The sequence below is a fragment of the Staurois parvus genome, unplaced genomic scaffold (assembly GCF_062004578.1).
Source record: "Staurois parvus isolate SC_StPar_1 unplaced genomic scaffold, SC_StPar_1.0 ptg000327l, whole genome shotgun sequence".
Taxonomy (NCBI): domain Eukaryota; kingdom Metazoa; phylum Chordata; class Amphibia; order Anura; family Ranidae; genus Staurois; species Staurois parvus.
The window spans coordinates 6949784-6970004 of NW_028318123.1; the positions used below are offsets into that span (position 1 = coordinate 6949784).

The 20221-nt window shown below is 41.6% G+C and overlaps 1 protein-coding gene across 2 annotated transcripts in view; it reads right to left on the reverse strand.

The window, feature by feature from the left end:
- The window catches only part of RPS6KA3 (ribosomal protein S6 kinase A3), a 225680-nt gene that overhangs the window by 85296 nt on the left and 120163 nt on the right, over nt 1-20221 (reverse strand). For both annotated transcript variants that reach the window (XM_089683932.1, XM_089683931.1), the window contains 2 exons: nt 9807-9923; nt 6992-7073 (listed from right to left, as the gene is read on the reverse strand). In XM_089683932.1, the coding sequence (XP_089540058.1) occupies nt 6992-7073; nt 9807-9923 (199 nt within the window). The remainder of the gene's footprint in view (nt 1-6991; nt 7074-9806; nt 9924-20221) is intronic.

Genomic DNA, 20221 nt, shown 5'->3' on the forward strand with positions numbered 1-20221 from the left:
TTTCTGTATAAGAAGCAAAGATCTTAGTCCATTGTCCCTACCCTCCCTCCCTGGGACAAATCCCACCTGATCCATATGTATCCATTCCGGCAACACACTGATTGCTTTTACACTCACAAAGGCTGTAAAAAGCAGTCATTTCTCCTCCTCTCTAAGAAATACTGTGAGAGCTGTGATTGGTCACAGCTTATCACATGGTACAAGGCTGTTGTAAATAGCCTTGTACCATGTGACCTATATGATCATTCACAGATTTCACTAATAGTAAGCAATGATGTCAGGAAGTGACATCTTGCTTACTACTATTCATGTGATCACTGATTAGCCAATCAGTGATAACATAATCGGGACCTCACACAGAGGTCCCGTACAGCAATCGGTGTTCCGCTGTGTCCAGAAGAAGCGCGCACAGGCAGGAAATGCAGGAGGATGTTTAGAAACGGCCACCCGCTCCTGCACTGCTCCCGTCTGGCCGTTTATGTACATGGGCTAGACAGGAAGTGGTTAAAAAGAACCATGTCTCCTCTACAACTGCTTATTCTGAACTGCACCATGTGGCATTGTGAGTGTCTGCACACATATACAGTATTTACACACACACACATGCATGCATACACACTCAGAACAGAAGTGTAATTAAAGAAAATTCAAACTGAAAAAATAAACTCATATTGCAGCTTAATAGTTTTTAGATATGGTGGCTGCATTTCTTTTTTCTTAGGATAAGAACATTTTCAACAAGAACAAGGTACAGTAAATACTGGTTGATCTTGCCAAAAATGCACTGTCCTTGTCACTTCCTGTGAGATGAGCTGAAAGCACAAATGTTACCTTGCTTTGGTTTCTGTAGACTAATCCCCCACCCCCATGTAATGGAGATGAATAGAGGAAAATCGGTTTGTAGTCCTGTGTCACCCATTTTTCCCTCCATGGATAAAGTGCAAGAATAAGGTACAACCGCCTAGAAGGTATATTTGTTTAATTGCCAGGTAAAATTAAAGGAAATAAAAGTCTTAAAGAAAATAAAGCAAATGCAGCCACCTCACCAAAAGACTGGTACACTGGAATATATCAACTTTTGCTTAAGGGTTTGTCCACAAATGGAAGAGCTTGCAGTCAGTCAGGACTCTTGAGGAAGCCATTGCTGTTGAGGAAGCAGGATGAGAAGGAAACACTGACAGTACATGTCAAGGCTAGTAGTCAGTGCTGGAATGGAACGATCAGATCGTTGTCTGAATTGGATTGTCAACAGGACCCGAGCCAGAGGCTGAGACAGTAGTCTAGCAGGGATCCTGGGACTGGAGGCGACAGTTGTGTAACGCATAGCCAGGGAGCAAGAAATCCTAAAGCACACTTGGTGAGTGAAGCCCTTGAATACTCTCAGTTTAAAGTAAAAGCATCACACTATTAAACGTAGATAGTAATGTCTTCAGAAAAGAAACAATGCAATATGTACTGTACACCTACACAGGGAGATCCTTCTTATGGCTAAACATACTACGCACACTGTATAAATGCAATACATGTTGCAAATAGGAGAGGGACAGTAAAAATAACGTAATTGTGCCTGATCAGCGAGACTTCTAGTTTGGGGGGGAATTAAACCAGTTTTACTCATTGTCGGCAAGGAGAACGCCTTCCACTGCTAGCCCTACTTTGACAGTCAGGGCACTGTTTTGAGCTGAAATTTCTGGTTAATCTTTAGGAAATACATTCTAAATAAAAGGACAAACCACTGGAATGTCACTGGAACTCAGATGCTGCAATTTCCCCACAGTACATGATCTATGTTATAAGTAGATATAGTAACAAACAGGCCAGAAGAAGAAATGGTTTCCCAGAGCCCAATGCCCTGATTTTAGATCGATGGACAACAACTATATAAAAATTATGACTGAAGGCGCTTAAAGAATAAGTTAACCTTTGAGAACATGTTACATGTTCCACCCATTTTCAGGGTGGAACATGTAACACAATCCCAATGCTGCAGCCGCTGCCGAATCCCCCCTCTCCTGTCACTTTTTAAATGGGAATAGATGAACTACAAATCCCGAGAGCCTTAGCGGCTCTCAGCTTGTAGTTTTCAATGACACAGCAGTCACAGGATTGCGTCACTGGACGCCTTGGTGCCCATGTGCTCAGCGATGTACAGGTACTGAGCCAGTAGCTGCTGCCCGCTCACTGTACCTTACCTGTGAGTGGGTTGGCAAGTATTTAACCCCTTCACACCAACCTAAAACAAATATGCGGCCTCACAGAACTGTTTTTTTCCCGTGGGGCCGCATATTTGCGTACCTGTCTTTCTGTTTGGAGTGCGCCGCACGGACTCCCGATTCTGGGTCACATGATCGCTGTGATAGCCTCTAATTGGCCATCACAGTGATCAGTCACTGTACAGCCCGGCCCCCCCTTTTGTTTTTCTCTCTATGAATGGAGAAGAGAGATACATTGTATATCTCTAACTCCTGGCATAGAGGGAAAAAAATGTTTGTAAGGAAAAATAAAAAAGATGAATAAATATTAGAAAATAAAATATAAAGAAATAATACCTAGATCAAATTTTGATCTAGTTCAGTGCCAGGGTAAGTGTTTGGGTCAAGGTCAGAGTCAAAGGTCAAGCTCAAAAGGTCAGTGTCAAAGGTCAGGATTTAAAAAAAAAATTGGTGTCAGTATGTTTTAGTTAAAAAAAGACAAAAAACAAAATGTGCACTATTGTTTCTGGACTGTACTACGGGTACAAACAACAAACACATATATGGTATCGTCAAGAGCTGGAGAATTTATTTTGGGTTGTTCTTTGGTCGTAATTTTTATTTATCGCAAGAAGCTGGAGTTAAGCTATAGAGACTGATTTTCCCAAACTGGAGAGTGCAAAATCTTGTGCCGCCCTGCATAGAAACCAATCGGCTTCTATGCGATCCAGTCAAAGCTTAATTGAGCTTTAACCAGTTGCCGACCGCAGAAAGCCGAATGACGGCTACACTGAGGCCGGCCAGTTCTGGGAGGGCATCATATGATTTCCTCCCAGAATGCGCTCTCCCGCGCGCACCCGGCGATCTCCGTGATCGTTGTGTCCTACGGATTGTTGTGTCCTATGTGGTAAAAGGCCAATCACATCGGCCTTTTACCACGTGATCAGCCATGTCCAATGACACGCTGATCACAGGGAAATGCAATTGCCGGTTCTCGGCTGCACTTTCCTAATGCTGCCAGATCGTGAGGAAAGTACTGCCGAGAACCGGCAGTTGTCAGAGCAGGGATCAGCACCGATCATCAGGGCAGTGATGATCAGTGCTCTGATGATCGGTGCCCAGCAGTGCCACCCACCAGTTCTGCCCACCTGTGCCCAGCAGTGCAACCACCTGTGCCCAGCAGTGCCATCCAGAAGTGCCACCTACCTGTGCCCAGCAGTGCCACCCACTTGTGCCCACCCACCTGTGCCCACCAGTGCCACCCACCTGTGCCCACCAGTGCTGCTAGTCAGTGCCACCAGTCAGTGCACAGCGGTTGTTCCAGTCAATGCCTAGCAGTGCCGCCAGTCAGCGCCCAGCAGTGCCGCCAGTCAGCGCCCAGCAGTGCCGCCAGTCAGCGCCCAGCAGTGCCGCCAGTCAGCGCCCAGCAGTGCCGCCAGTCAGCGCCCAGCAGTGCCGCCAGTCAGCGCCCAGCAGTGCCGCCAGTCAGCGCCCAGCAGTGCCGCCAGTCAGCGCCCAGCAGTGCCGCCAGTCAGCGCCCAGCAGTGCCGCCAGTCAGCGCCCAGCAGTGCCGCCAGTCAGCGCCCAGCAGTGCCGCCAGTCAGCGCCCAGCAGTGCCGCCAGTCAGCGCCCAGCAGTGATGCCAGTCAGCGCCCAGCAGTGATGCCAGTCAGCGCCCAGCAGTGATGCCAGTCAGCGCCCAGCAGTGATGCCAGTCAGCGCCCAGCAGTGATGCCAGTCAGCGCCCAGCAGTGATGCCAGTCAGTGCCACCTATCAGTACCCATCATCAGTGCCGCCTATCACTGCCACCTCATTAGTGCTGCCTATCAGTGCCCTTCAGTGCTGCCTATCAGTGCTCATCAGTGTTGCTTATCAGTGCCGCCTCATCAACGCACATCAGTGAAGGAGAAAAATTACCCGTTTCCAAAATTTTATAATAGAAACAAAGAAATTTTTTTTTTTCAAATTTTTTGCACTTTTTTTGTTTATAGCACAAAAAGTAAAACACCCAGCGACAAGTAAATACCACCAAAAGAAAGCTCTATTTGTGAGAAAAAAAATGTAAACATTTCATATTGGTACAATCTTGCATAACTGCGCAATTGTCAATCAAAGTGCGACAGCGCTGAAAGCTGAAAATTGGCCTGGTAAAGAAGGGGGTATAAGTGCCTGGTAGGCAAGTGGTTAATTGAATAAACCCAAACAAATGTTGAGTCAGGGACCTTAGAAAGTGTAAGCTACTTGAGGGCAGGGGCTGATGTGAATGTACAATATATATCTGTAAAGAACTGCACAAATTGTCAGCTATATATGAATACCTGTAATAAATATATAAAATGTATTCTGACTTATCGTTATATGAATGAACTCTATTTTTGCTCAAATATTCTGTTTTCTGATTAATGAATCAACCAAAGAAATTAGGCCCAGTGGCTTTGAAAAAAAAAAAAAAATTAAAAACAGACTGAAGCACCTGTACTTAAATGATAGGTTCACCTTTTGGAACATGTTACACCCGTATTTAATCAATATTCAGCTGGTGTCACATTAAAAATCATCCGAGCCCTACACAACCACATCATTCATTCACAGTAATCTCTGAGCCAATTCACACTGCAAATGCAGAGCGGCAGGAGCGATTCACCACCTGGCTGCTCTGTGTTGCCGGCTGCACTAGGGGTAGTATGGTGCGCGGTTCAGCGCATTGCACGGCTCATTTTATTTAGTACAAACTATAAGTGTACAAAATGCATCATTTGCTGCAATGTCAGGCACATTGCAGTGCAATTTGGCCCGGTGTGCTGCGATAAAATGCAGCATGTCTACATTTTACCGCAGCATCTTGCAGCGCTACGCAATGCTGCAGTGTGAACGGGACATATTGAAAACAATTGTCCTGTGTCCTTGCAATGACAGACATTTTACCATGTGGTAAAACATCTGTCACTGCATATAGCACAAACTGGCACTGAATAAAGTGCTCATGTGTTCCACTGCTACCTGCACATTTTTTTTTCCATTTAATCAGATTGTGCACTTTGATTAAAGGATACTGTAAACAAGTGATCAGCTTCCTTCATGGCAGTATTTCCTGAACCTGAAAGACTGTCTAATTTAGGACTAGATAAGTTCACTGATGATTTTCTGCAAGAGTGCATGCATTGGATTTAAGAAGTTTATATTTGACCAAAGGGGATACCCTGCCAAAATTTCGAAAAGGTATGGGCTCATTGGATGGCTCAATCTGGTGCTTACGATCTATCACCTATACGACCATGGGTGGTCGATCCTCCTCAAAGGGTCGACTCTTCTGATACCCCATGTTTATATTGATGAAGCAGAAAAGCTTTTTTTTTTTCTTGAATGCTCATTATGACAGTTGCATTTTGTTACGACTCCTTGAAAGGAGCCTATTTGCCACACACAGTGATGGGATGCTTGCCATATTTTTCCAGTTATGATCTTCCCCCCTTTATCTTTCCATTGTCTGCTGACCCCTCCTCCAATCTATATTTTCTGCATCCTCTTCATTTCTCTTTTTAGTTACCTCAATGAAAACGTTATTTGAATGTGAAAAAAACAAACTGAGGTAATACGACCATTTAAAAGATTTCCAGATTAAAACAAACATCTGCTGGCTATAGTGGACATGAAAATTATTAATTACACGCAAGGATTCCACATTTGGACATCTCTCTGGTCAGTCACAAGGTTTCTCAGGGAGAAAAAAAAAAGAAAAGAAAAAAAAAAATACCTCAAAGGGTTGCCATATCTAAATAAAAGAATCTCTTAGTCGAGTCCTGTCATGTGATCTATATTCATGTCAAACAATGTATGACCAGAAAAATCTTTACAACAAGCATTCTGAAAGGATAAAATTTGATACAGATGAAAGCAAAAGCGGTATTAAACACAAAAACAATTATTAGGAATGCAGGCTTTGGCCAAAATGTGTTTGCATGTTTCAGATAGCCTTTTACCAAAAAACATATTTTGAAAGACTTATCAGACTCCAGTTGTCTCTTCAAAACTGTATGATACTTTATATACCAGGGCTTGAAATTTCCACTCGCCTGCTCGCCAATGGCGTGTGGAAATTAAGGTGGGGGAGATTGTGTCCCCCACGGCCATCTTGCTGAGCAGGCTCGGAGCTCAGGCTGGATCTGTCATTGACACTGGGAGCTGTCAGACTGCTCAATAGCTGAGCGCAGTGTGTGCTGTGCTCTCTGCCTCCCCCTAGAGTGTAGTACCCGGATCTGTGAGTGAACAACGAAGTACTGCAACTTTTTATGGGTGTGTGTGTGTGTGTTTGTATATACATGTACAATTGTACATGTGTCTGTGTGTATCTGTACATGTGTCTGCGTGTATGTACGTGTGAGTGTATGTGTGTGTGCGTGCATGTACGTGTGTGTGTGTGTTTGTGTATCTGTACGTACATGTGTCTGTGTGTACATGTGTCAGTGTATGTACATGTGTCTGTGATTGTGTATTTCTGTGTATGTATGCTTGTCTGTACGTGCCTGTGTGTGTATACATGTGTCTGTGTGTGTGTACACATGTGTCTGTGTGCGTGTGTGTACATGTCTGTGTGTGTGTACAGGTGTCTCTGTTTATATGTGTTTGTTGGTGGCGAGTAACTCTAAGGCCTGGCTAGTAGCTCAGGACTTGAAATTTTAAGCCCTGTAAATATATACAGTATTTATAATTACTGCTATAGGGAATCCCTCACACAAATATTGAAAGAACAGATACAAAATAAATATAGAAATAGATAAAATTAAGATAAGTGATTTACCTTTAAGTGTGGCTTTCTTTAATACTTTCATTGCATATAGCTGGCCAGCATCGGTTCCTGAGATTTTTCGCACCAAAAAGACCTGTGTAAGCAAATGATACTGTGGTTATTAAAAGTAAACAGAGAAGGGCAAAGCCTTATACCCTGATATTACATTACAAGAGCTAGAAGTCCCCAAGAAGCAAAAGCACAGACATTATGTGTATTTTATCTAATGAATCATAGAACTTTCTAAGGAAACCAATTTATTTTATGCTCACTCCCACAGCAGGCAAACAAACAGGGCCATGCATCCATTGTTTAGTATATTGTCCTTATATAAGTCAGTGTATGACTGATGGTGTCATAAGTAGGTATCATCTGCCCATTCCGTAACTTTGAGATAAACGTTTAAGTGTCAAAATAAGGGATTATTATTAAAGTAACGATCTTATTACACTAAAGGGCCAGTTTACTGTCCTTCAGACTTTAAGGGGTCCGGACTGTAACTATTGGGAGTAGAATAGGTCCAGACGTTAATGGGGAGAAACCAATGACACCAACTTTGGTGTCATTGGGAGGAATTGTGCCTCATCATCGCTTGTATCAGTGGGAGGAATTGTGCCCCATTGTTGGTGGCATTGAGATGAATTGTACCCCATCCTTGGTGTTATAGGGCCCCATTGTTGGTGTCATTAGGAGGAATTGTACTTTACCTATCATTGGTGTCAGTGGTGGGAATTATGCCCCATGAAGACAAGCAGTTTCTCTTTACATTCCATATATAATATGAATTAAAATCAATATTATAAAGCTTATACATTATACATGTAAGAGACACAATCTATTGCTGAAAAAAATCCACTTAAATTTTCTATGGTCTTTTATAAAGTGCTCAGTGAGAGAAGCTTTATAATCCTTGTAATGTATTCCATCTAGTGTGTCATTCACACTACCGTCCATTGCGGTATTAACACAAGTGTCTTTGCACATTAAAGCTCTTTTGGCTGTACTTCTGTGGATCGTTCTGCATTCATGTGATCGATTTTCAACAGACAACAGGCTAACGTCTGCTGTCAGCTGACGTCACTTAGACGGTCCGGGCTGGGGAAACACTATATAGTCAGGATCCACCCAGGAGCCTGGAACAGGACCTGGCTCAGCTTCTCAGCGAGCCACTGAGAGCCTAAGCCAACAGCTCCTGCCCCCTCCACAGCCCAGCGTTCCAGTGATAGCAGAGCAGAGAGCCAGAGACTGACAGTCTCGGCTCTCTACTCAGAGCGACAGGGAGAAATGAGCGATCAGCGGTGTTTGATCGCTCCATTCTCACCCTTAGAACCGGCGGGGGATCAATGCTGCATTCACATAGGCAAGTATAATTTAATAATCCCATACTTTTCTTTTAATGCACAGGGTGCTAGTGAGCAATTTGCAATGAAATTGTGGTTCAACACACTTCTGCAACACACAAGTGTGAATGGGCCTCAACTGTATGTTAGCTGTTTGACTATCAAACTTTAATGTTAACAATTAGGCAAAGTTCTTCCTTTGCTTTCACATCTCAAAGAACATTTTAACCTTCTCATAATTTTTACTTTGGTCTTCATTTACGTCATATTTAAGTAGTACATATGTAAAAGTAGCTCTAGTCAAAATTATATTGGTTGGAGGGAGAAAGCTTAAATGAAATTTAAACCCAAAATAGTTTTCCTTAGTTTTCATTAGAAAATAGAAAGCTTAAAACGCCAGAGGTGACTTCTCCAAATGAACTTGAATAATGGTCCCAACCCTGTCCTCACTGGAAAATTTTCCCACTCTTCCTACGACAACTCAAAATTTGAATCTTCTCTTTACATTCAGTGGCTCAGTGTGGCAGCAGTTACTGGGATAGTTAGAGAGTAAATGTCCTTAGAAGGGTCAAAGCAGTAAAAACTGACTGGTGTTTTCACCCTCACACACAAAAAAAACTTTTTTTTGCTCGGGGTGGGGATTAAGTTAATGTGACCTCCATAACTGGCTGTCACATGATCTAGGTGCTGGTAAATGTACCAGGAGCGCACAGGGCGTGCCCTCTTGGCACGTTTGCTTACTTTGAGTACCCAAATATGCGCCCCCTCAGAATCAAGGCCCAGCTGCCGAGATGCTGCATATTTGCATATCGCTGGCGCCAACAGGTTAAAAGCATTAAAAACTTTTCTACCTTAATTTTGTGTTTTTAACCTGCATGAATGGGCTGATATTGCAATGAACCTGAATTACGTGTGAACTGGCTAAAGCTAAACTGTAGGCAGACTTAAAATACTACCAGTGAATGCAGTTATGTAGTTATATAAGGGCATTTTTAAATGAAACCCATGTATCTGAATCTGTCCTTACATTATCCTCTAGTATATATCCTAAACATAGCAGCACTCTAACTGTAAAATGGAAGGCCAGTACTAGGAGACAGTCAGGATCTTCAGAACCACACATGTGCTGACACAGCAGAAAGCCCAATCAGCTGGTAAAAATTGGATTTGTTGCAAATAATAATATAACACAAAGCTAGTAAACTTTCCCAGAAAAGGTGGAAAACTTATCTGGCAATAAGTGTGCTGACAGAACAGCGTGAAAGAAAAAGAACAACCTCATCAGTACGCTGCATTTTCAGTCACTGTCCAATTGGCAAACTTGGGTTTGTCCAGACACCGCCTAATATGCAATGAAGGACTCTGGCTGTGCTTGCATAACAAGGTTGTAGAGAGCTGCAAATTTACTTTGAATTGCTATTAAATTCAAATATATAGCAATTCAGATGCAAAGAAATACACATATACACAAGGCCTTAAACACTCACCTTTCCAAATGAGCCCTGTCCAAGTACCTTCAGCAGCTCAAACTGTGAAGGGTCAGCTCTCTCATGTCCCTCTTTTACATGGTGCGTGATTGCAATCTCATTTATATTTGCTTCATCCTATAAAAAGGGAAAAAATAAATAGGTTTACACTTTTGCAATAAATATATCTGACGTGTTAAAAAAATAAATAATTCCTTAGAAACTGTTTTTTGAAGTGTAAAAGTCTTGTGTCCTTTTATATTCTTTTTTAATCAGATTTTTGTGGCACAAGTACAAAAACACAAGTCAAAAAGACAGAGACAAATACATATCCTTTGGTATTCAATAAAAAGGTTACATAATTATAAAGCCTGTAAAGACAGATACATTTATGCAATCCATGCACTAAGAACAGAAACTCAAGGAACTGAGGCCACAGGTGAACTGCTCTTACACCTTAGGTGACAGGATGATATTCTGTGCCTAACCAGTGGCACCAGATACAAACAAATTTATGTGTGGCATAGTGTAAGAAGCAAGTGTGCTTCTGAAATGCTATACACATATTAGCCTCTTGTAATCAGTCTAGAGTCAGGGAGATATACCGATTCATTTGATAGCTAACATTCTCATGCGACAAGCATGAGAAAAACAAGAAACCACCAGGGATTCGTATTTATTCTAAGAAGATAAATTAAAATTACCTAAAAATGCATGTAGTGGGATCAATGTTTAAGGAGGCACCCAATATGTTGTAGAGGGCTATGATAAACCTGGACCAGTATCTTAAATTTGGAGTGTTGCCATAAGAGATGTATCAGGTCTCATTGGAGTTGGCTGCAACTGCGGCAGCAGAAGTCAGGGCATAAACCTCTATAAAAAGTGTGGTGTTCGGTATACTCTGCATGTAATTAAAAGCTACATTTGCCTACATAAGGGAGATCGCTAAAGTTTTAAAAAATAAAAATTCCCCCCATCTTCGATTCTATGGTCAGCTGGTGCGACTACCCACAGCGGTCCTGAGCTCCTCGATGGGATGGGAGAGCCCAGAAATGGCGGCGTGCAGAGAGGTGGTACACCCTACTGCTGCTTGTAAAAGTGATCCTGCTCAGCTCAATTTTTCAAGAAACTGCATCACTGGCACTAAAGAATGATAGTAGGATCATGTCTGCAGCTTCAGCCATAATCAAGATATGTCCACCACTTCCCGAGGACACACACGCCGGGAAATGTTTAAAGACAATAAAACGTATTCAGCTTCTCTATTTCTATCCTTTCAAGCTCCTTTTTTCAAATGTTCTATTTCAGGTTGAAGCATGTTAAAATGAATGCACATTACAGTTATATGGCTGGCTGAAAGACAAAAGTCCATCCAATTCAACCATTAAAAAAATAAAAAAAGTTATAATTCTATACCCACAGTTGATCCAGAGGAAGGAAAAAAAACTCAGCAAAGCATGATTCAATTTGCTCCTGCAGGGTTAGTATCCAGTTATATTATGTGTATCCAAGAAAGAATCCAGGCCTTTTTTAAAGCAATCCACTGAGCTGGCCAGAACCATCTCTTAAGGGAGTCTATTCCATATTTTCACAGCTTTCACTGTGAAGAAACCTTTCCATGTTTGGAGATTAAATTTCTTTTCCTCCAGACATAAAGAGTGCCCCCTTGTCCTCTGTGATGACCTCAGGGTGAATAACTCTACACCGAGTTCACTATATGAACAACTGATGTATTATACATGTTGATCATATCCCCCCTTAATCTCCTCTTCTTAAGAGAGAATAAATTCAGTTCCTCTAATCCATCCTTATAGCTGAGCTCCTCCATGCCTCTTATCAGTTTGGTTACCCTTCTCTGTACTTTCTCCAGTTCCCCAATGTTCTTTTTGTGAATTGGTGCCCACAGCTAAACTGCATATTCCAGATGAGGTCTTACTAATGATTTGTACAGATGTAAAATGATATCTCTCTCTCTGGAGTCTATACCTCTTTAATACAAGAGAGGATTTTGCTTGCTTTAGAAACCACAGCTTGGCATTGCATGCCATTATTAAGCTTGTGATCTACCAGAACTTCCAGATCCTTCTCTACCATTGATTCCCCCAGTTGTACTCCCCCTAGTATGTATGATACATGCATATTCTTAGCCCCCAAGTGCAGAACCTTACATTTATCAACATTAAACCTCATTTGCCACATTGTTGCCCAATTAAACAGTGCATTGAGGTCGTTGTAAGTTGAAGACATCCTGTAGGGACGTTATTCCACTGCAAAGCTTGGTGTCATCTGCAAAGACTGAAATGGTATTTCTAATCCCAGACCCTATATTGTTTATAAATATATAAAAAAGTAAGGGTCCCAACACTGAACCTTGGGGTACACCACTGACAACCCTAGACCATTCAGCGTATGAATCATTAACCACTTCTCTTTGAATATGATCTTTAAGCCAGTTTTCTTTCCATTTACATACGGATTTTTCCAAGCCCGTAGACTTTACCTTACACATTAGCCATGTGTGGGGAACTGTGTCAAATGCCTTTGCAAAATCCAAGTATACCACGTCCACTGCCACCCCTCTGTCCAAGGTTTTGCTCATCCCCTTATAAAAAGAAATCAGATTTGTTTGACAACTTTTGTCTTTCATGAATCCATGCTGTCTGTTGCTTAAAATATTTTTTTCCAGCAAGAACTCATCTATGTGGTCTTTTATTAAACTCTCCAGTATCTTCCCAACTATAGAAGTTAAACTAACAGGTCTATAATTACTTGGTAAATATTTTGACTCTTTTTAAATATTGGCACCACATTGGCCTTACGCCAATCCAGTGGTACTATGCCATTCATCAAAGAGTCCCTAAAAATTAGAAACAATGGCTTTGAAATGACAGAGCTCAATGGGTGACCCATGGGTGTATGCCATCCGGTTCAGGTGCTTTATTTACCTTTATTTGGTCTAAATATTTTTGGATCATATCAACTGTGAGCCAATGTGGATAATCTGGATCTGTGTCAATACCATGCCCATTATGGACAAGAGCTCCCCCATGCTCCTTTGTATACACAGAGCTGAAGAAGATATTTAATAATACCTTTTTACTATTAATATATTTGAAGAATTGTTTGGGGTTGATCCCACTATCTTTTGCAATCTGTTGTTCGTTTTCAATTTGTGCAACCTTGATTTCCTTTTTGCATATTCTGTTATATTCTTTGTAATGTTTAAACGATGATTGCGTTCCTTGATCTCTATATTTAATAAAAGCTCTTTTCTTATTATCTATAGCTTTTTTAACTTTGGCCATAAGCCACATAGGTTTGATTTTTAGCCTTTTAAACTTGTTGTCCATGGGAATATATTTTGCAGTGTGTTTACATACAGTCTTTTTGAAGAACTCCCATTTCTGTGTTCTGTTCATCGATGCCAATATTCCCTCCCAGTCTAAGTCTTGGAGAGCAGCTCTCAGCCTTGGAAAATTAGCTCTCTTAAAATTGAGTGTTTTTATTTTACACGTATGTGCTCGCTGTTTACAGCGAACAATAAATGAAATCATGTTATGGTAACGGCTACCCAGATGTTCTTTTATATAAATATTCGTAATAAAAACTCTGCATGGTTTGAGATTACCAGGTCCAGCAGAAAATCATTCCTAGTAGAGGCTTCTATGAACTGTACCATAAAACTGTCCTGTAGTAGGTTTGAAAAGGTTTGCCCTTTAACGGTTCCTGCAGTACCATTTCTCCCGTCAATTTCCAGGTAGTTAAAATCCCCCATTATTATCACTGTCCCAGCCCTTGCAGCCCTTTCGATCTGTGCAAGGAGCTGAGTCTCCACCTCCTCATTAACACTGGGAGGCCTATTACAAACTCCAGTGATTACCTTTGTAGTATGCATCCCCATGTGCAGTTCCACCCATAATACTTCAGCCTCATCACACTCTCCATCAATTAGGTCCTCTTTCACACTTGCTCTGAGATCACTTCTCACATAGAGGCAGACCCCACCACATTTCCTATTTGCCCCGTCTCTCCGAAAGAGAACATAGCCAGGAATATTAATGGCCCAGTCATGAAGAATGAAGCCAAGAATCAGCAATACCAATTAAATCACAGTTCTCTTCATGCACCAAAGCTTCCAACTCACTTAAATTTGCTTGGCAGACTTCTGGCATTGATGAACAAACACTTTAATTCGTTGACACCTTGTTCACATATTTTGCATATTTTTTATTTTCATACAAACTGTGCCAGTTACACTGCTTGTTTGTAACATGGGAACCTTCTTATCATTGTGCCACCTGTCATAAAACTTCATTTACTTCTGTTTACACTTTCACCGTGGGATGCACCTTTGACAAAATACTTATTTAAAAAACAAATTCACTCTCCTTTATAAATTTGCCATACTGGAAAGGATATTCAGTAAGAAAATGAACCACAATCATATGAAAATGGCTTCTCACTCAGACTATGAACTACCATCAGCACCATTTTTGTTTGCTACATGAATCATTAGGTGAATCATTTACAAAAAAAATAAACAAACCCACATGCACGGCTGTTTTTTTGTAGGCAGCAATTTAACTTTTCATTATCGTCATCTCTTGCATACTGCGCTGAATTCAGCCAACATTTCGCAACTCCTTGTCTAAAGTAACTTGTGTTAAGCTACATACCCAATCTTCAGGAGGCACAGCTTTCAATGCAGAGACAGCGGTTTCATTTATGTAGAAACCCTGCAGAGTACAGCTTTGACCGCTCACTGGTGCGTCATAATATTCACATTATTGGAAGAAAACATGCACTTCTGCAAGTTTCGTGTTTTATGAAAAACTGGATTTTTTTGTACTTACCATTTATTGACAGACACAGCATATTCTACTTTATCTATAACCAAGCAGGGTTTTATAGCTACATCAGGAGTAGGAAGTCTGTGTTTACACTGTAGAACACTACAGGAGAAATCCATTCCAGAGGGGAAGGTCACCCTCTTTCTTGGAACTCTGAATTCACCTGAAGCGGTCAGCGAGTACCTCTCTGCTCTGGTGGTTGCAGTCTCCAGCTCTACGGAATGGAAGGTCCTTACTTCCCCTTCATCAAACTGTGGTCATAATAGATGCCAGCCTGCCGGACTAGGGCAGGGTCTTGAAATTGGACTCTGCTCAGGATCCCTTGACTCCAGAGGAGACTCGACTGCCCATCACTGCCAGAGCTTTGGGAGTTTGGGTTGTCGTTGACACATTGGCCTGATCATCTATAGGGTCTGCCGCTTCGGATAAATTGGACAACGCTGCCAGATTTGCTTATGCCATACTTCCAGGGATCTTGAGAAATGCAGCAGCGGCACTGGAGGCATCTCACATCACGTCTCACAAAGGTTAGTTACTGGCTCTCTCCGGCATACATATTCCAAGGGTCAAGAACTGGAAGGCAGATTACCTCAGCCGTCAGATGCTGGATTAGGGTGAGTGGTCCCTGGCAGATTTAAAAATGGAGATACAGCCTTCAACAACTGAACCTGAAAACTAGTATTAGCAGCACTGACCTATGATGCCAAAGTTTAAGAGCTTACTTATATGGCTGGCAGCTGGATCATCTCCAGTAAACCAAAATATTTCATTCATGTAGAAGAAAAGTCTTTAACATTCAGAATTAAGCGGAAGCAGAATTAGTCACTATCTGCCCATGCTTTTACAGTATAACTAATTAGTCAGAACAAGCAGATTGCCAACATGATACTATGCCCACCTCTCTCGTCATTCCGGTGCTGTTTGTAACATGCTGAGTCTTTTCATTTAGTTACATTTACCCTTGTGATATGCAATGTCTGTCATCATTTTGTTCCTTGCAAAATTTAAAGAGGCATTAAATCCAAAAGCAAACCTTGATTATATTGCAGCTTATGAATTTTTAGATGTAATGGATGTATTAGTTTTTTTTTTCGGTTGTCTATTATTTTCACCTGGTGATCCAGCCAGTAAGTCTGTTTTGCAACAGAACAAACTCTCCTGCAGATGTAGTAGTTTCAGGGTTGAGACAAACAATCACCAAAAGGGGTGCTTACAATTATCAGCCTAACTGCTTGTGTAACTGTAGGATGAGATGCAGTTTGGCTTGAATTTGTTAGTGTATCTAAATCTGCTAATATACAGTATCTAACACTCCCCTCTCCCCCCAGATGGACCATGCTGCTGTCCAAAGGTGCCGCTGTGTTCCTTCATCCAGAGTGAGTGAAGTCCAATACAAGAGGTGTGTTACTAGCCAGCTCACCAGGTGAAGACAGAGGGGGAAAAAAGCCTAAAATAAACAAATGCAGCCACCATATTAAAGGATTGGTAAGCTGCAACATATTACAAGTTTAGGTTTTTTACTGCTTTAAAGCTTAACTCCATGCACAACAAATCTTTTATAACTAGTTAGATCCCTGCATACCTGTCACACATCATGAATGTTTTTATCTTAATATAGGCAAATTGGGTCAAAGTGTTCTGCACCTTCGTCAACTCCCCTTTTGTCACTGCATGTGGTTGTACAGTGGCAGGGTGCACCTATGTGCAAAAAAACAAAAACAAAAAAAAAACAAAAGGCCATGTAGGAAGCTCAGTTAGCAGCTCCATCCACAGGCTGCTGCTAAAGGGACCTAAACTAGAGCCCATGAGATATCATCACAGGGCAGAAAAATAAGAAAATCCTTCAAAAGTAAACCAGAAAGGGTAAAATTACCTTTTTTTAGAATGTTTAAAAAGTAGAATGTTTAAAAGTCTCACTGTGCCTCGAGTTCAACTTTAAACATACATAACGATATGCAGACACTACAATCACACACCAGATCTGTGAGAATGAGATCTGATGTCTGCTACTACTGTTGCTAGCCAGAAAAACTTGTTCTGCGTGCCTCCCTAATTTAGTTTTACATTGTTAGCGTGGTCTGACATTCCCTGACTTCCAGCCCTGACGATCAGCAATACTTCGTGCCTCCATCACTAAACGGATGAAGGGCAGTAGGGTGGGGCTTATCCCAGAAGTCAGGCCGCTTAATCCTAGTGAAACTAAATCATACCGAGGCAACAAAGAAGCCTTTACTCATTAACAAAAAGGTAAAAGCAGGCACCCTGAGGCTCCATTCATTTATACCTTTAACCTCCCTGGCGGTCTGATTATGTCAAGATTTTTGAATGTCAAAGTACATTGTTTGGCATGGAAATTTGTTTTATATTGTAGGCCTGTAATTGTTAGGAATAACTCACTTAAATCTGTCCAAACAAAAGTCTAGTAAACATCCTGGGTATGATAAAGTTTGAAACACAAAATCCTAAATTAGAATATAGTTATAATTATAAAAAAATATAATAATACATTTAATGCAATAATGTAATCAAACTAAAAACACTGAAATTTGAAATAGAGCACCAAATTCGCACATCACTAAGCTCAGTCGCAGAATCGTCGCTGTCGTCACTTTCAGTGACTGAGGATGAATTTCTCCATGAATCATTGTTCAGTTCTGCAAGTGATTCACTATTGCCGTTTTCTAGCTGGTCTAAAATCGCTTTTGACCTAAAGGGACGGTTTTTAGATGCCATGGACGTTCTCAATTTTCCAGGCAGAAAGAACGGTAAAAGTGCAGGCAGAGCACTGGACAAAGCACTAGGGACAAAACTGAGATGAAATGGTTTTATACAGTAATGTAATACTAACAGATTACAATGTATTGTGTGTATGTCATGTTTTTACTTTTTTGAATCTCCCGCCAGTTCCGCCCCCCTGCGTCGCAAGGGAAGGGAACCCGGAAGACAGATGCCGAAATCGGCTGGAAGACACAGCGGGAGGAAATCGGGGGATCGCAGGACAAGGTAAGTTACACTACAGTGTAATCCCGAGTGTGTCTAGGGGTTACCACTTTTGGTACTGAAAATTAACCCCTAGCCATACCGCTAGGAAGGTTAAAGCACAATTCTAGGAAAAACTTTTTTTTCATTTTGGACAGAGAAAAGGAGGGTTATAACCCCTGCCAGTCTTTTTTGCCATCAGTGCTCCACAGGGGAGATTCACTTTCACTTCCAGGCCCATAGCCAAAACAAGTGAGAAAATTTCTGCAAATTAAGAAAATTCTTTGGGAACCCACAGATCACCTTAACTAGTATGTCCATTGGAAAATTTCCCCTCTAATTACTTTTCTGGGGTCAACCCAAAATGTGGTGTCTATTTTACTTTAACTTTCAATGATAATGGTAAATAGGACAAATAGAGAGGGTAAATCTCCCTAATGGGGTTACAGAAGGCTATAAGAACCCAACAGGTGTTCTAATCCATCTTCACTTGATCCAAAACAGAACAAAAAAAAAAAAAAAAAAAAAGATATTCCTTTATTTATGCTTTAAAATTTAAATTGGTAAAAGATTTGTGGTGTGGCACATTGGTATTTCAGGTCAGTGGCACTAGAACTGCGGTTAGCAATCACTGGGCCCCGTAAAGCCTACTTGGTTTTATAGCATGGTCTCTGAGGAGCCAAGAGAACCAGGTTAATGTCTCACTGGTAAAACTATACAGGCAATGCACTGTACCAAGGTCTTCAGTATTGAATATGAAGAAAGTTTAATCCATTAATCATCTAGGTGTAGGAGAGCTGGGGTTCAACTTTCATTGGAGCCTATGGATGTGGATGGGAACCCAGGAGAGCACTGGAAGATAGCCAACAATAGAAAGAATGTGGCTCACAAAGTGATGTCATGTGCGTGGTTATGCATTTTGAGGCAAGGCTGCCTCTTTTTCAAGTTTGAGAAATGTGTGGATATAAGCAGATGGAAATGGATGATCATCTCTTTATATCTGCAAGCTCAGAGTAATGAATCACTGTAAGATTGAAAGGTCTGCCCCCTACATTGTAGACTGTAAACTAAAATTATGAGGGAATGAATTTCAAATTTGGGTCCAGTTTTACATTAAAGTAAGAAAACCTATAACAATTAATGGAGAAATATATATTCACACAGTGCACACAATAAGGTCTGAGAGCTCTAATCTGAGTGAGGTCTACATTCAAGAAGATATGGAATCTGGATAACTCCTAGTTTTAGAACAATAGATAAAACACAGTCCAAATGACATAATAGTCTGTAGTTTATACTTCATAATGTAGCCACTATACATTATAGCTACATGAAAAATTTGAGAACAAAAGTTTAAACTGTACTGGCCGCATACAAGCCATGATGATTTAGACATCGTGACTAGAGAACATGTGGGTCTTATGACTGCCACAGCACTTCCTTTCTTGAACACTGAACCTTTGTGTGACTCCAAAATTACATTATCATCACTCACTTCAATTGTGCCCCAAAAAAAAAAAAAGGAAGTGTGCATTTGTCACAAAAAATCTAACCAGTTTATACCATGATCCTTAGTAAGTATCCTGCTCATATTTTCAAGCATACTTATTTCTAAAAGTCTTTTCTCTTTTACCGTACAGATCAAAGTTGGACAAACATAGAAGATGAATCGAAATCTATGGTCACAACATACACTTTCATTTTTATAACATAAGCAGTCTCCCACTAGGGTTTTAGAGACAAGGAATCCATCAAAAACAGATCACTCCTTGAAGTGATATTAAAAAGTTTTTTTTTTTTTTTTAAACACCAAACATGTCATGCTTGCTCTGTGTAATGGTTTTGCACAGAGCAGCCCCAATCCTCCTCTTCTCAGGTCCCCTGCCTGCGCTCCTGACTCCCCCCCCCCACAGCAAGCTGATTGCTCTGGGGGCACTCATGTGTGCTTGTTCTCGAGCTGCTTTTGACTGTCCATAAGAGACACAGCGCAGCTTGACCCAATCCCAATTCCTCCTCACTGGCTGTGATTGACAACAGTGGAAGCAAACTGCTGCTGCTGCTGTGTCTGAGCCAATGAGGAGGGAGAGACCTGGGAGAGCCGCTGCTCTTGTGCACATCGCTGGATTGAGATCAGGCTTAGGAAAGTATTAGGGGGGCTGAGGTGGGAGCTGCACACTGAAGGTTTTTTACCTTCATGCATAGAAGGATTGGCACTGTTGAGCGCCGATGAAGATGGACACACATTAAATGCTTTGGAGTGTGTCATCAGCCTACCCGAACTGTCAGCGGTATCTTCCCACGGGGGAAAATGGCGGCCGACACTCTCTCGCAGTCAGCGTGAGTACACTCTGTAGAACCCCGCTCGCGGTCTTGCTGACAGCTGGTACATCCATCCAGCCCGCCTCAGCTTCCCATATACCCCACGGCCTGACTTCCGGTTTTCACCTAGCCATTGCGTCCTGAGCCACCATAGCGGGACTGCCATACAACCCCGTCTGCCACCCGCCTCCACGCCTGATAGCTATAATAGCCTGCTGCCCTACTAGTCCTGATATTTCTGCATATGTGGGAAGGGGCAAACATTCTTGCCACCACAACGGAGCATCC